Below are 16,835 nucleotides of genomic sequence, written 5' to 3'. Positions count from 1 at the left end.
CGAGCCCTTTAACATAAACTTTAGCCCAAGAGACTTTCCAAATGGGCCACCCCTTCGCACATCATGAAGGTTTTGAGTAGCCACCACGCAGCCGGCCCGCACCCACTTTGACACGCAAAAGTCGCCACACTGGTCCGCATCGCAGGCGATTACCTTGACGGTGGACTAGGACCAGGAGTGGGACCGTCGCCCACCCCCACACACGCAAAAGGTCCCCAACACTTGCTTCGGCTCCAAGGCAGTTTTTCTCTCTCCCCCCTTTATATATACATATATATAGCCTCCATTCTCTGACCCATACCCACAAGTTTTTGTCGGGTCGGGTCGTGAGGAACACCCACGAAGCTATTTAACTCGAAGAGCACCGCACATATTCTCGTCGAGAAAGACCCAGAAAAATCCTTTTGCAGGTATTTCTCTTCAAATTCTTTTGTTGGTTTCAGCATGGATTGGGCCTTTTTTTGTTTTTTTTGTTTGTTTCCGAATTATGATCTGTTTGGCTGTCTAGAAAATCGGGGGAGGGAAATGTTTGGAAATTGGGATTTTGGATGCTTTATAGCTGATTTTACGGTTATTTCTGCTGTGTGTAGGATTTTAAAGTAGTTTCATTCGTTTTTCACTGATTCTCTAGGCAAATAGTTAGGGTTTTATATTTTGGGTCCATTATATGTGTTATTCGATCAACCGCCTTTGATGCCATGCTCATTTCTTGTTCAATATTTTTGTTATTGTTGCAGTTAAAGAATCTAGGTATTGTGTTTGTGGTTGGGTGAGAAGAGTTTGGTTTGTAGTCAGTGGATACAAGCTTTGGGTGTTTGGCTTCGGGGAATATGAGCTATCAAGCTCGAAATGATCGAAGGGATAGGACTAGATTTCCTGCCCAAGGCGCTCGCCATCAGTGGGTTCCGAGAGGATCCACTGCCACCACCGAAGTGAACCTGAACCTGAACCCGAACCCCAATCCAACCCAAAACCCAAACCCACAATTGAGCTTCAATGCAAACCGCGGGACTGTTGAGGACTCAAATTATGGTTCTGCTCCGCCTGAGAGTCGGCCTAGAAGGAATAATGGTCCGAGGGCTTACGTGAGTCGATCTGTGAATCAGAAGAGGGATGGGGAGACAGAGAAAGAGAAGGAGAAGGAGAGGGAAAGGGAGAATCAGGAGGAAAAGGGATTGAAGGACTCCAAGGTACCTCAGCTTGTGCAAGAAATTCAGGAGAAGCTGATTAAGAGCACCGTTGAATGCATGATTTGTTATGATATGGTGCGGAGGTCAGCACCCATATGGTCTTGCTCGAGCTGCTACTCTATTTTTCATCTGACTTGTATCAAGAAATGGGCTAGGGCGCCTACTTCTGTTGACTTGTTGGCGGAGAAGAGTCAGGGATTTAATTGGAGGTGTCCTGGATGTCAGTCGGTGCAGCTTACGTTGTTGAAGGAGATTCGGTATGTTTGCTTTTGTGGGAAGAGGCCAGACCCACCTTCTGATCTGTATTTGACTCCTCATTCATGTGGAGAACCTTGTGGGAAGCCACTTGAAAGGGAGGTTTTGTGTCCTGGAGAGAGTGGGGAGGATCTTTGCCCACATGTTTGTGTTTTGCAATGCCACCCAGGTCCATGCCCTCCTTGTAAGGCATTTGCCCCGCCACATTTGTGCCCGTGTGGGAAGAAAACAATTACAACACGGTGCTCTGATCGGAAGTCTCTTCTTACTTGTGGTCAGCGCTGTGACAAGCTTCTTGATTGCATGCGTCACAGGTGTGAACGAACCTGCCATGTGGGTCCTTGTGATCCTTGTAAGGTTCTAGTCAATGCTCCTTGTTTCTGCAAGAATAAGGTGGAGGTTGTTCTTTGTGGAGACATGGCTGTGAAGGGAATGGTGAAAACAGAGGATGGTGTTTTTTCTTGTGGTTCAAGTTGCGGAAAGAAGCTTCTATGTGGTAATCATGTCTGCAGTGACATTTGCCATCCAGGCTCTTGTGGAGAGTGTGACTTAATGCCAAGCAGGGTTAAGACATGCTACTGTGGGAAAACAAGCTTGCAGCAGGAACGGCTTAGCTGTTTGGACCCGATTCCAACCTGTTCTGAAAAATGTGGCAAGTCCCTTCCTTGTGGGATGCACCATTGTACAGAGGTGTGCCATGCTGGGGATTGTCCACCATGTTTGCTTAAAGTTTCTCAAAAATGCCGTTGCGGATCAACCTCTCGAACTGTAGAATGCTACAAAACAACAATGGAGGAGAAATTTACTTGTGATAAGCCTTGTGGGCGGAAGAAGAATTGTGGAAGGCACAGGTGCAGTGAGCGATGCTGCCCGCACTCTAATTCAAACAATCTTCTCTTTGGGGATTGGGATCCACACTTCTGCTCGATGCCATGTGAGAAGAAGCTGAGGTGTGGGCAGCATTCTTGTGAATCACTGTGTCATAGTGGCCATTGCCCTCCTTGCCTAGAAACAATTTTTACTGATTTGACGTGTGCATGTGGGAGAACTTCAATCCCTCCTCCGTTGCCTTGCGGCACACCTACTCCTTCATGTCAGCTCCCATGTTCAGTTCCTCAGCCTTGTGGCCATTCATCTTCTCACAGCTGCCACTTTGGGGACTGCCCGCCATGTTCTGTGCCTATAGCGAAGGAATGCATTGGCGGGCATGTTGTCCTTAGGAACATACCTTGTGGCTCAAAGGATATCAGATGTAACAAGCTTTGTGGGAAGACCAGGCAGTGTGGAATGCATGCTTGTGGCAGAACTTGTCACCCACAGCCTTGTGATTCTTCACCTGGGCCTCTACCAGGGTTGAGAACTTCGTGTGGGCAGACATGTGGTGCTCCTAGGAGAGATTGTAGGCATACGTGTAAAGCACCTTGTCACCCTTCTGCTCCTTGTCCTGATGTAAGATGCGATTTCCCTGTAACAATCACTTGTTCTTGTGCCCGGTTAACAGCAACTGTTCCATGTGATGCTGGAGGCAGCAACGGGGGTTTCAGTGCTGATACTTTATATGAAGCTTCTATTATCCAAAAGTTGCCAGTGCCGCTTCAACCAGTGGAAGCAACTGGAAAGAAAATTCCACTCGGACAGAGGAAGCTCATGTGTGATGATGACTGTGCCAAGTTGGAACGAAAACGGGTTCTAGCAGATGCTTTTGATATTACTCCTCCAAACTTGGAAGCTCTTCATTTTGGTGAGAATTCTGTTGTTTCTGAAGTGCTTGCAGATCTCTATAGACGTGATCCAAAGTGGGTATTGTCTGTGGAGGAGAGATGCAAGTTCTTGGTACTTGGCAAGAGCAGAGGAACTACAAGTGGTCTTAAGGTTCATGTTTTCTGTCCGATGCTGAAGGATAAGAGAGATGCAGTAAAACTGATTGCCGAGAGATGGAAGCTTGCTGTTTATTCTGCTGGTTGGGAGCCAAAGCGTTTTATTGTGGTTCATGTTACACCCAAATCGAAAGTCCCTTCTCGTGTGATTGGGGTCAAGGTTTCCACCACTGTAAACTCATTCCATCCTCCAGCTTTTGATCCTTTGGTTGACATGGATCCTAGACTTGTTGTTTCTTTTCTCGATTTGCCAAGAGATGCAGATATAAGTGCATTGGTCTTGAGGTTTGGTGGGGAATGTGAGCTAGTTTGGCTGAATGACAAGAATGCATTGGCTGTATTTAGTGATCCTGCCCGAGCAGCCACTGCAATGAGGAGATTGGATCATGGGTCAGTATATCATGGAGCTGTTGTGGTTCTCCCAAATGGTGGTGCAGTAGCAGCATCATCGGCTACTAGTGCCTGGGGGGGAGCAGTTACTGCTCTCAAGGGTAACCCATGGAAGAAAGCTATTGTTCAGGAGGCTGGTTGGAAGGAAGGTCTATGGAGTGATGAAGAGTGGCCTGGTGGTTCTGCAGATATGCAGGCATCTGTGTGGAAAAAAGAAGCGCCAATTGCTGCATCATTAAATCGGTGGAGTGTCCTAGACTCTGAAACATCTTTGAGTTCATCTGCTGCATCTCTCAGAGCCGAGGATCCTGGAAAAGGGGCAGGAAGTAGTTCAGGTTCAGTCTTGCAATCCGATGAAGGTGGTTCGAATTCAGCAGGGCAGCATCAAGGAGGTAATTTTAGTGGAACAGAAATGCCTGAGGTGGTTGATGACTGGGAGAAGGCTTACGAGTGAGAGAAAGGACTATAGAATAAGTTGAGAGAAGTTGAGGCTTGTAGACAGGAAGATGGCTTGTATGGTCTTCTTGCCCTTTTCATTATATTTTTGGCTTGTTAGGGGCAACCGCTGCAGTAAACTTTTTTGTTTTTTTTGTTTTTGTTTTTCCTACGACTAGATCAGACGATACAGATTTTTTCCCCTACTTCCCTGCAATGAAATTGTGGAGGCAACCTGTGCCTCTGTTGTATGGAAGGACATCTCTTTGAAAATGAATTTTCATGATGTTGGTTGAGTAGCTAGCTATATATGTTTTAAAAGCTACAAGTACTTCCTGTTTGTTTAGTGCTACCGGTTTCAAAACACCTTTTTTTTTTTTTTTTTTTTTTTTTGTTTTTTCCCACGATTCTCATTATATTGAGGGAGGTTAGCTATGCCCTCCAAAATTTTCTGAAGATTGTCATAAAATCAAATGTATGAATGATGTTCAACAGCCTTGCCCTCCCAAATTCTTCCCTTCTCATAGATTGAACTTTAAACCACTTAATGATCCGGGAGAGTGGCAGCTGCCTGCTGGTAACATTTGACCCTCTTCATTCAATGATTTTTGGACTAATTTTGGTGAGTTTTTTACCACGAGTAGTTGATATGCCAATGGGCTGGTTCAGCTACCTCTATGTTGGGTATTGAGGGTGGTCGAACCATCGTTGTGGCAAAAACGGTAGTTTGGCTACTCCAAAATGGCCATTGGAGGTGGTCGAACTATCTCATTTAACTACTAGGGTGGTTCAACCACCTTTATAGGTTGGCTTAATGGTGGCCGAACCACCTCATTTCGCAAGGCGTATGCACACTTTGCTAACGACGATCATGTATCCCACCTTGGTCTTTATTGGCCTACTGTCTGCCCCTCACGCTTTCCATCATCCAAGTTTAAAGAAGAGGAGAAATAATTGAAAGATGTTTGCTTCAATCATTTGCATTGGTTTAAATAGGAAAGACCTACCAACTATTATGAAAAGACATTACAATCGTAATAAAATCATAGAGAACAAAATTCTAGCATATCAGAACTTTCTATCTTCAAGACCCCCTCTCCTTTCAATTATGTCCTAGTCCGAGTTAGAGTAACCCCTTTGATAGGATCCCCAAAATATCTTCAAATACTCCAAATTTTCTTTTGCTTGGGTGTCTTGTTTATTTCCCTTATAGACAATTACTTGCATGTTAGGTTATTTCCATATTAAGCTTTATTTTTATAAATAAGATGTAGATGTTGTATGACAAATCAATCAATGTAAAGTATCAATTGCTCTAAACAAGAATTAGAAGTTGATTTCCTTGAAGTGATCAATTGGAAGTTCAATCTCCTTAAAGTGGTCGATTTATTCCTTTAATTTCTATATTTTCTTATATTCAATAGATAGAAGCCCTTGAATTTCTATCACCCTTTTACCTCTCTCCCCTGTTGGTTGTGGTTTTGTAATCAAGTCCCATAGCATTATTGTTGGGCTCCCCTTGCACTTGATTGGTCCCTTTGTAATAATATCTCTTGCTTCAGAAAAAATAAAAATAAAAATAAAAGATAAAAAAACAGTGATTAACGTGCCTAATTTGAAGTTATAGATGATGCCTAGATGGATGATTGTAATGCCAATTATGTTTTGTTCCCTTCAAAATTTACATCTTTGTGATTATCAGTGGGTGTTTATTCCTGTCTTTTATTTAACTTTGTTGAAATAAGATTTCAAAAATCAATCTACATGATAAGGTTGAAACTTGTGACACCTGCCCAATTCAATAATGAAGAAGATCCCCAAAAATGAGGAAATTATATTATTCACCAACCAACATGTGCACCAGTCCTACTTCTTCCCAACATGCATGTGATTGATTTGTTGTCACTTTGTTGTTATATAGCAAAATGCAAGCCAAAAGGGACATGCACTAAAACAGGTAAAAATCATGCACAACAATATATAAGATTATCTCTTATTTTAAAAGTTGAAGTTAATAATAATAATAAAAAGTTTAATAATTTAATTAATACTCTTAACAATCTCCCTTACACTAACGTATATAACTCAAATATTAGACCTATTACAACCTCTCCAACCCGGAAAAGGCACTAACCCCTCCTTCACCATCTCTAGCCAACTCTCTCTCCATTGACGTTACTTGCTTTAGTATGTGTGGCACAGTGGCAGAGCCAGACAATTCATATTAGGGTAGTCGCTAAATTTTTTTTGGTATCCTAAAATTTTCTCTACCCTAAAAATTTGGTAATTCACATAATATATGTATCACAAAAAAATATCTATAAAAGTTCATAAATATGTGCTCAAATTGATATATTAGAAATGTAACATGTCAGCATTATATACATCAAAAAGATAGAAATACCAAAAAAAAAAAAGTGTCTAGAACTGCACTTTATAGTCTCTAAGAAGACTATGTGGCTCCGCCACTGGTGTGGCATACACGCCGCCATGACGCCCGTAGGCTACACGCTCCAACACCCATTTTAGTTCATTTCGGTAGGCCCAACAGTTCCCTATTCCTACTCGCCTGGCTCCCTACATGTGTAGCTACTCATTATCTGTATGTACATTTATCTCTTAGTTTTCAACTCATTATCTAGCTAGTATGTACATTTATCTCTTAGTTTTCAACTCATTATCTAGCTAGTCTGAAACGAGGAATCTTTGAAATGTCTTTTGCACTCACAAATGAGTGATGTTAAACATCACGCCGGGCGTGATACACACCGGAGTGATTTGATATTTTAAAATAATAAAATATAATATTTTATTATTATAATTATTAAAAAAAAAAAATAGCCTGACGTGCATAAACAGTCATGCACGCTGGCATTCTTAGTACTATGGCCCCTCACAAATACTACAATGGGCCGTCACCAACCGGCAACATCGCAGGCAACTTTCCCTTTTACTCCTTCCATTTTGAAATTCAATCTCCAAAGCTGTGAAATAGATTGCTGCAATAATTTCTGATATATTTTCAGTCACTTTATATATATATATATTTTAAAAACAAAAAACAAAAAACTCTCACCCCACCCCCAAACGTTAAGGCACGTAGCACTGTTCATTCTTTTTATATGTTAAATTTTCAGACTCATACGTGTCACTGTCAGTCCGGCATTCCCTCTATGTTTCATAAATATACGACTATTCAAAAAACAAAAACAGTCTCTGTCGTGGATTCCGCAGAACCACGTACTCAATAAGAAGCAACACCATAAAAGAATATGGAACCGCGCGAGATCTGTCTCTGCTTCTCTCTCTCTCTCTCTCTCTGGACCCTTCACTTGGTTTTTTCCGGGCACTCTAAATGAGGCATTGGCTCAATCGCCAGGCAGTCCCATATCTGTCTTTTACGTATAAATTTGTATTTTGTTTGAGCTTCATTTTATCATTATCTTCCCAAAACTTTCCTCATTCCCATCAACTTGTCAGTCTTTCTACCAACACATCACATGGCTCCTCCACTGAGTCCTTGTATCTCCTCTCATGAGTTTACGGTAAATGGTTCTAGATTTATGTGCAGCACAGATACATGAACTTGTGGAAGCATTGATTAAATTCTTATGTTTGTTTCTTCTTTTTTCTTCTATTTGGGTTCAAGTCAAATGAATGCTGCTGCTTTGGTGCTTGTTTGGCTATTCATTTTGAACTCATTGATGTGTATATCATGTTCAAAGTTGTTCTGTACTAGTACTGTAATCATCAGTTTAATTATTTAGTTGAATATATATATATATATGCATCTTTTTTTCCATTTTTTTTTTGTTTGTTTTGGGTGAACCAATTCATATGTATTAGAACTTATAATTAGAGAAGAGAAATGAGAACAAGCAAGAGAGACTCAGAGAATTAAGGTGGTTCGGCCTAGTTCTTGACTACATCTTTCTTGTTATTTTTGATTGTGTACAATACTCTTATTTAAAGAGTATGAGTGTTACAAGTCTTTTCTATCATTTGTAACTCTTGTCTCTTTGAGTTCTTGTCACTCTTAAGTCTTGAATTCTTTGTCTCTTAAGTTATTGTAACTCTTGTCTCAATAATATGATATGAATCTCATTAAGGCTATTAGATAAGTAGAAACTGCAGCATTTCTCATCATGTTTTGATAGTGTGATCTGCGTTTCTAACTTGATGATGTGCAGAAGGTGCCATGGAAGCACACACTCCTTTTCTCATTTCAAAGCCTTGGAGTAATTTATGGTCAAATAAGTACTGCTCCCTTATATGTCTTTGGGACGATTGCTGCAAAGGATATCAACTCACAAGAGGCTGTGTATGAGCTCTTTTCATTTATTTTCTGGACCATGACCACCATTTCATTACTGAAGTATTGCTTTATAGTACTGAAGGCTGATGATGATGGAGAGGGTAAATTGTCTTTTTTAATAGTACCAGAAATCATTTTAACAGGAATTTTTTTCCTTGAAGAAATATTCACACTAACAAATTATTGCAGGTGGTATTTTTGCTTTGTACTCACTATTATGCAGGCATGCCAAAGTAGGTCTGCTTCCAATTGACAGAAATGGCTATGGGGTCATGCATTATGAGGAGGAAACTCCTTCAAAGATCAAGGTGGAATCGAGGGCTTGGAGGGCCATTGCAAAACATAAAAGTAGTCACTACTTGATGTTGTGCTTGGCTCTGTTTGGTTCCTGCATGACAATTGGAGAGGGGGTGCTTACTCCAGCCCTTTCTGGTTCGGCAGTTCCGATAACCTTTTTTATTTTCTTATTTTTCAATAACGGGGTATCTGGAGCTTTGCCTCGACTAGATTTTCGGGACACCATGCAAATTTGGATAAAGCTTGGGCTTTCGCCAACGGGCGTAGCCTTAACGAATTGAGAGTTGAACCTTAGACCTGTTGCTTCATGAGGCACCAGGGCTAAACCCCTTGGGGTTAACTTTCTTAGCTTTATTGGCACAACAACATAATTCACCATTTGCTATCTCTTCTTTTCTTATATGATTAATGTGATTGAGGTTGAATTCACTTATTTTCTTTTTCTTTCTCCTTACCAGTGTTATCAGCTTCAAAAGGTGTTCAAAGATCATTGTCGGGTATGGCACATAAATGTAAGCAACAGCATTTGAACTGAATATGAGAAACAAAAGCATACTGTTGTGTAATTGTTTAGTAGACACCTCATCGGCTCATCAATCTTCAGTTTCAACTTATATTTTGCCTTGTGGTTGTCCAGTTTTTTCTTCACAAAGTACACAACAGTCCGTCTCAAAAGCTTTAGAAAGATGTAAGTACTCCACAATGTAAGTAGCTCACTACAAAAAAAAATTCGTTTTAGTGACTGGCAATTGGTGACGTGCCAATGGCAAAAAAAAAGTCACTATTAATGGATTGGTGACGTGTCATTTGTGATGCGTCAAAAATAACTGATCTTAGAATTGGAATTGGTGACATGTCAACTTAGCACACGTCACCAAATTGGTGACAAGTTAATAGTGGCACGTCACCAACTTCGGTAACGTGCTACATTTGTCACGTCAACAATTTCATGACATGTCACATGTAACACGTCATCTTTGTTGATGACATGCCATATGTGGCTCATCACCAAATTTGGTGACGTGTCACTATTGAAACGTCACCAAAATTGGATGTAAAAGACAGTCTCTCTTGCTTTTGCTGTCCTTTTTCTTTTCCTATTAAACTCTAATATATGTATTTCTATGACTACTTTTGAAATGCAGATCCCATTGTATGTATGTGTTCCATAAAATATGTATTTTGAGTTTAGTAAGTTTGAAACTCTGTTTCATGGCAATTATTCAATTTGCTACAAACTTTCTTGAAAACACTTAGTGTTACATCACAGTTGTCTGAAAAATCTAAGCTGATTGGAAAGAATAAATGGGCAGAATGGATTGAGTAATGTTCATAGAAGCTTGATACATCTCCTGGAGCATGAAACCATCTAAAACATTTGATCAATTTACATGTTCCTAAAGAAAACCTTTTGATTCAACTGCTCAAACACTTCAAAGATCAAATTTTGTGAATGTGACTCCTTTTTCTAGATGATGTTGCTGGATGACATTGCTGTTCTAGGATTACTCATGGATTTAGAAATCTCCACTACTGATCTGCCTATTCCCTTGACATTTTACTTGTTTCAGATGTACCAGTTCCCTCTGCATGTGCTATACTGGTATGCCTCTTCATGCTGCAGCACTATGGGACTCATAAAATAGGGTTTATGTTTGCTCCAATTATCATTATTTGGCTGTTATTTGTCAGTGGTGTGGGCATATATAATATCTTTCACTGGAACAAACAAATCATCCATGCAATCTCCCCAATATACATGTATAGATTTGTCAGAAATATTGACATTCACAGTTGGAGATCATTAGGCAGCATCATTCTATGTCTAGCAGGTCAGTTCTTAAGTTAATTAATATTTATAATTGAAATCTATTGCTGGTTTCTTTTTATCATCAATTACATTGGTTGCATCACAAGATGCTGTACTTTTGCAGGATCAGAGACCATGTTTGCAGATCTAGGCCATTTCTCGAGGAAACCCATCAAGGTATTCATAGCATGTTTGGGATTGCGTTTGAGAAATAGAGCTTTTAAGTCAAAAAGAGCTTTTGGAAAAAAAAAAAACTTTATTTTTAAGCTTTTGTCAAAAGTGCGTTTTGGTCATTTTAGGTTTTTTGGACCCTAAAAGTGCTTTTAATTTTTTAACTAAACGAGTACTTTTTTCTTCAAACGGACTTTTTGAATGTTAAAAGCACTTTTAGGCCCTCATTATAACTCGTGTTGTTTACTGTTTTGGGAAGTGTACATCACACTTACAAAGAACTTGTGGATGATTTATCTGCTGCAGATTGCATTTCTCTGCTTGATTTATCCAGTTCTTACTATATGCTATGCGGGTCAGGCTGCATATATATCCAAAAACTTATCTGTTCAAGATTTTAATCATCTAACAGAATCTGTACCTGGTAAGTTGTTTCCTCTGCTTTTACTTATTTGTTTTATGGATGAATGAAATTATTCGACCAAGCACAATAGAAGCAGCTAGTCTGGAATCTCTTACACCAGACACCTGAAAAACAATAACTCAAAACAAAACAAAACCTCAACATACAAATGAAGGAATGCTTCATTTTCTACAATGTTTTCTAGCTGTAGCAAATCTTGTCTCTTACATTTTCTTTGATGCTTTGCAGTAGTTTCTCACTTCCCTTAGATTTTGTATCAATAGTTGGTTTATCAACAGATTATGTTTCTAATTTTTGGAAATTCCAGGTCCTACTCGGCATTTCTTCATTGTATTATCCCTACTTGCCTCAGCTGTAGGAAGCCAAGCAACCATAACAGCCAGTTTCTCTGTCATAAACCAGTGCCGGACACTTGATTGTTTTCCCAGAGTGAAAGTTATTCATACATCAGATAAGATACATGGGCAAGTCTACATTCCAGTTGTCAACTGGCTATTGATGATCTTCAGCCTCACAGTCACAATAGGTTTCCGTGATATTGTGAAGATTGGTAATGCAACAGGTACACATTCCTAACTGGACCACATGCTTTTCCCACAAGATGACTATAATTTTTATGATTGCAATGATTTGGAAATCATGACATGGTCAAAGACAAGTTAAGAAAAATAAGATTACAAAAGAAAGGAGCAGAATATGGTGTGCAAAGTTTTGAATCAGTAGCAGAGAAATTTTTATCTTTTTCCCATATGCTTAATGAGAATTTGTGTTGGCTATTCATAGGAGAGAGTCATTTGTATTTCAAAAATAGTTTTGTCATAGTTATATCAGTGCTAAATCACCACTTGTCCCAAAAGCTTAAACCGATAGGAAGAGATAAATTTAATCACTTAATTATTACTTTAACTCTCCCCTTCACGTGTGGGCTCAAACTCCATTTTAATAGGTGAGGCCCAACATGTAGAATATTTAATTTAAATGGGGAGTGATTTGACGGAGTCAAGGTTCAATCTCATGACCTTTTGACTCCGATACTATGATAAATTACTAGTTATCTCAAAAGCTTAAGCTGATAGGAAGAAATAAATTTAATTACTTAATCATTACTTTAACGATAAAAAACATACTGATTAAATCTCTTGCAGGTTTGGCTGTAATTTCTGGAATGCTTGTGACAACTTGTCTGATGTCCCTTGTAATTGCTCTGTACTGGGAGAAGAGTTGGTTTTTATCTGCTTGCTTTTTTATGTTCTTTGGCTTCATTGAGACCACCTATCTGTCAGCTTGTATGTTGAACTTTCACAAGGGAGCTTGGTATCTTGTTGTCCTTTTGGCATTGTCCTTGAACGTCATGCTTGGATGGCATTATGGAACCATGAAGAAGTATGAGTATGATTTACAGAACAAGGTGCCCACAGCATGGCTGACTGAACATAGCTCAGACCTTGGAGTTTCCAGGATACCTGGAATCGGCTTAATTTACACCGATATGGTGACCGGAATCCCGGCTTTCTTCTCGCATTTCATTACGAATCTTCCTGCATTTCATCAGGTGCTTATTTTTGTTTCCTTCATGTCTCTACCTGTGCCTTATGTTCCCCCAAGTAGAAGGTATCTTATAGGAAGGGTAGGGCCTAAAGACTACAAAATATATCGTTGCATTGTGAGACATGGCTACTGTGATCACATTAGAGACACAGATGACTTTGAGGAAGAGATTATTCGTTCGATCGGAGAATTCGTTTCGGTGGAAGAAAATGACTTGGAATCCCTGACATCCCCAGAAGGGAGAATGATTGTTGTTGGAAAACCATTGCCAGATGGAAATGGTTTGGTTCCATTGAATGAAACCAGCTCAGATTTTGGTTCTGCAGGCTTGGCAAACCATGAATCTCAGAGAAGTCCTGTGGGTGATGCACTTGAGAGCAGCCATGCTGGTGTGAAGATCAGGAAAAAGGTTAGATTCATGTTGCCTCCAAATAGTCCAAAAATGAGAACATCTGTGAGGGAGGAGCTACAAGAAATCATTGATGCCAGGGAGAGTGGAACTGCATATTTTGTAGGGCAATCACATTTACAAGTGCGTGATGGCTCAAACTTTGTGAAACGGTTCCTGATCAAGACCTATATTTTTTGTGATAAAAACTGCAGAGAGCCTCCAGTGGCCCTCAACATCCCTCATGCTGCTCTTGTGGAGGTTGGCATGCTATGTACCATATGATTACTACGTTGTTTTGTTGATGGTGACAGAGAAAGAGAAACAAAAAAGCAAGGAAAATCACTGCTATAATTTGTAGTTTTACAGTCTAGAAGAAAAAAGAAAAAAAGAAAAAAAGTAGAATAAAAGCAAATCCTATTGCTTAAAGTTGATTGATTGCATTCATGCTATCCAAACCACACAAGAAATAGAGTAGTGATATATAGAGCACACGGTGTGAGTGAACACTGTTCACGCTAGCTGAACAGTAGCACACTATATCGAGTGCTTTTGGTACAAGCTTCTTTCTTTATCTCTTTAAAATATTTATAGATAAAATTTGTTATCTTGATGATTGTGGTGATGAAGAAAGAAAATTTAGGTACCATATTGTCAAAGGGGACAAAGTTGGATTTTTGGTGGTGGGGTTTATGAGTGAAATGAAATGTTGGTAATGCCAATCGTTGATCGGAATGTTAATCACAATAATGGCCTCGGAAATTTTACAGGCCAGTTTTTAAAAGCGACACGTGTTCTTTAAGTTATTAAAAGTACTTGAGAAGCATATAATACTAAAAAAAACATATACTTCTCAACTGCTAAGAAAACATGTTACTTTCAGAGACTTGTTTGTAAGAAATTTTCTATAAACGAGTTTGTAAGAAATTTGTGTGAGAACGTGCATCCACAAAAGCTCTCTCCATTTTTTTGAGTGTGAGATATTTAGATGTGAATATTGTGGGTATCGCTCTAGTAATGTACTTCACCACACTGAGATAAGAAATACTAGAGACTCAAGAATAAAGGCACGTGGAACAACCGAACAAGATCCCATTTTGATACATAAGAGGTACCGTAATTTTTATTCCGTTGCATTTGTATTTCTCACACTCTGTCTCCTCTCTTGCATGTGGATTATATGTAGAAAGGGAGAAAAAGGGATTAACATGCTAAAGTAATGTTATCTTAGTTGTCTTAAGGAATTCATCAATTGATTTGGTGTTTGATAAGCAATAGACTTGATAAGTTGATATTTATTTGGAGACTGTTATTTTAATTTGATCTCCCAACATAATATCATTAGTGTCTCTTTCCCTTAATTACAACCTTGAGCTTCGTTGCAAAAGAGTTATTTAGAAGGAAATTATACTTTTTTTAAAAAAAAAAATTCAAAAAGATGGACGTGGAGGAGCCTAGACGGTAGGAAACCGCAAGCTCCTAAAATAACCAATAAGGGAGAGGGGAAAGCATGATTTTTACACATGACTTTCATCTCTTAAAAATAGGAGGAAATTAAAACCTTAAGATGGATGGAAGTTAAATTTTACAATATTTTAACGTCGTTCATTTCCAGATGACGTATTTTGTTTACATCTTTTGTATGCAATTAACGGACGTTAAATTTATTTTCGTTTGTAATAAACGACATTAACCACATAAATTAATGTCCTTTAATTAAAATGACATTAAAAAAATGTCACAAAATGCCGGGATTTTTTTTTAGTGCCTATATATATATTCAACGTATTTGCCATTGAAAAAGATTATGTTGTGAAAGCTAGCTTAAAAACCAAAGGCCATATTATATTATATAGCCATTTTATTTATGGAATTTACTAGTACAAAGTATTTAATGCATCAATACTGAGAATACATATCCTGGCCTGTATATATCCATATTCTTATAGTACATGTGTAGTACATTTTTTTCACCAATAAGTAAAGAAATACTAATAAATCCACAATAATTTTTGTTGAGCAGTCGTAGCTGGTGCATAGCATTTCGCTTAATCCACACCTATCATATATATATATCAAGAACAATCAAAAGACATGGTTATTTTTTTTTTTTTTTTTTTTTTAAAAAAAGACATGGTTATTAGAATAATTCATATAATATTATCATAAACATGTGATTTTCATAACATATTTCGACCTGAAATGATTGTATATTGTCATAAACATCTTAAATATATTAGAGAATTGAAGAACCAAAGCCCATAGGGTGAAGCAAATGTTTTTCAGTAAGTATGAGAAATTTAAATAAGTGCAATAACTAAGAATAATTTTCTTTTCTTATATTCCCCATACAAAAATTTGTATGCTATTCCAAATTTCTCATAATAATTTTCAATTGCATGTTATCAAAATTTTACCCCAAAAAATATTTAAGAGTCAATTAATGTTAAACTCTATGTTTGATTTTATTTATTCTATATGGGTACATATTTAGCGTGCAAAAGTAGTTTGCAATGTGAAAATAGTAGGAAACATGTATATGTGATGAGGGAAAAGTGGAAAGTAAATTTAGTGAAATTATTAATTCATTTTTTTTTCTTTATTTCGTTCTTTCTTTCTATTAAAAAAGGGTAAGAGAGTGCTACTCTAGGTATGACTATGGTAGCACATGCTTACTGAGAACTGCTCAAAAGGGGTTTTGACAGCGGAAAGTACGGTAAGCATTCCTTCAAGATTAATTGAGTCATAGCTTGACACAGCCTTAATAGGACATTAATGGTTCTTAAGGCAGTTAATACTAATTAGGCTTGTGTGAGTGATTCTTCACTGCGTAGAGCCGAACCCACGTCCTAATACGTGTCTGAACCTCATATAAATTTTCTTAAAACACCACTGAACCACTATGTAATTCATCTTTCAACATTTAGGATCATAAACTGGTGTTGAAGTTAATAAAACTTTGAGAGAGAGAGAGAGCTTACTAGATTCAAATTTTGGAGAGTGGCTAACCCCGACATGCTATTTTGCTACAAACAGCATAACAAGCCGAGGTTACTGTTCCGTGATTATTTGGACAAAACATGCCACAAGTCAAAGCACAATTTGCCAATTTTCCCACGCCGGCTTTACCAAGTCCAGGAATTTTAGAGGTTCCAGGGATCTTACCGATCACTTTACCAACTCCAGGAATTTTAGAGATTCCACGAATCAAACTGCCTGGTTTCATGAAATCATTACGTGCAGGAAGCGAGAGAAGGCGGCGAGGAGGACGAGGGAGAGAAAGTGGATAGCTAGAATCAGATGAAAGGAGACGTGGATGATTGGCGGGTACGAAACAATTTTCAGCATACGCTACGCTTAACGGAAGCATTATCAACACCAACTCCATGGTTGTCGTCGCCATAAATTTTCTCGTACCAGTTTTCTCCATAGTAATCCCCTTTGATGTCTAGAAATTTTTCTTCAATATTTGAAGTTGAAATGTTTGAGTACAAATTCTTAACACAAGGCCTAAGACCTATATATACATGGATTGTACGTGAATTTAGAATGCTTTGATTTGAAAATAGATTCATTGTTACAAATAGTATTTTATTGAAATGAATGGCTTTTCTTGTTAGCTAAAGATAAAATGCCTTTTAGGTTGATAATTGATTTATTCTAATAAATAATTTAGATTTGTGGAAGAGATGCTAATAAATTAATAATGTGGAGGCATTGAAGTTCATTGACTTT

General features: G+C 38.4%; 2 protein-coding genes across 2 annotated transcripts; both read left to right on the top strand.

The window, feature by feature from the left end:
* The first annotated feature begins 262 nt into the window (after window positions 1-262).
* Window positions 263-4,487, top strand: NFXL1 (NF-X-like 1). The gene is made up of 2 exons (XM_088518335.1): window positions 263-410; window positions 738-4,487. Exon 2 carries the CDS (start codon window positions 831-833, stop codon window positions 4,164-4,166), a length of 3,336 nt encoding a protein of 1,111 aa, XP_088374461.1. The 5' UTR covers window positions 263-410; window positions 738-830; the 3' UTR covers window positions 4,167-4,487.
* A 3,131-nt stretch (window positions 4,488-7,618) lies between these two features.
* On the top strand, window positions 7,619-13,437 carry LOC132185411 (potassium transporter 6). Its single transcript, XM_059599189.2, has 10 exons — window positions 7,619-7,692; window positions 8,338-8,563; window positions 8,652-8,894; window positions 9,218-9,271; window positions 9,397-9,447; window positions 10,331-10,591; window positions 10,694-10,746; window positions 11,047-11,164; window positions 11,472-11,726; window positions 12,310-13,437. The coding sequence occupies exons 1-10, from the start codon at window positions 7,648-7,650 to the stop codon at window positions 13,383-13,385; spliced, it is 2,382 nt and encodes a 793-aa protein (XP_059455172.2). The 5' UTR covers window positions 7,619-7,647; the 3' UTR covers window positions 13,386-13,437.
* Window positions 13,438-16,835: the final 3,398 nt, after the last annotated feature.

The sequence above is a fragment of the Corylus avellana genome, chromosome 7 (assembly GCF_965113065.1).
Source record: "Corylus avellana chromosome 7, dhCorAvel1.hap1.2, whole genome shotgun sequence".
Classification (NCBI taxonomy): domain Eukaryota; kingdom Viridiplantae; phylum Streptophyta; class Magnoliopsida; order Fagales; family Betulaceae; genus Corylus; species Corylus avellana.
The sequence above is the reverse complement of the archived record's forward strand: the minus strand, read 5'-3'. Positions and strand labels throughout refer to the sequence as shown.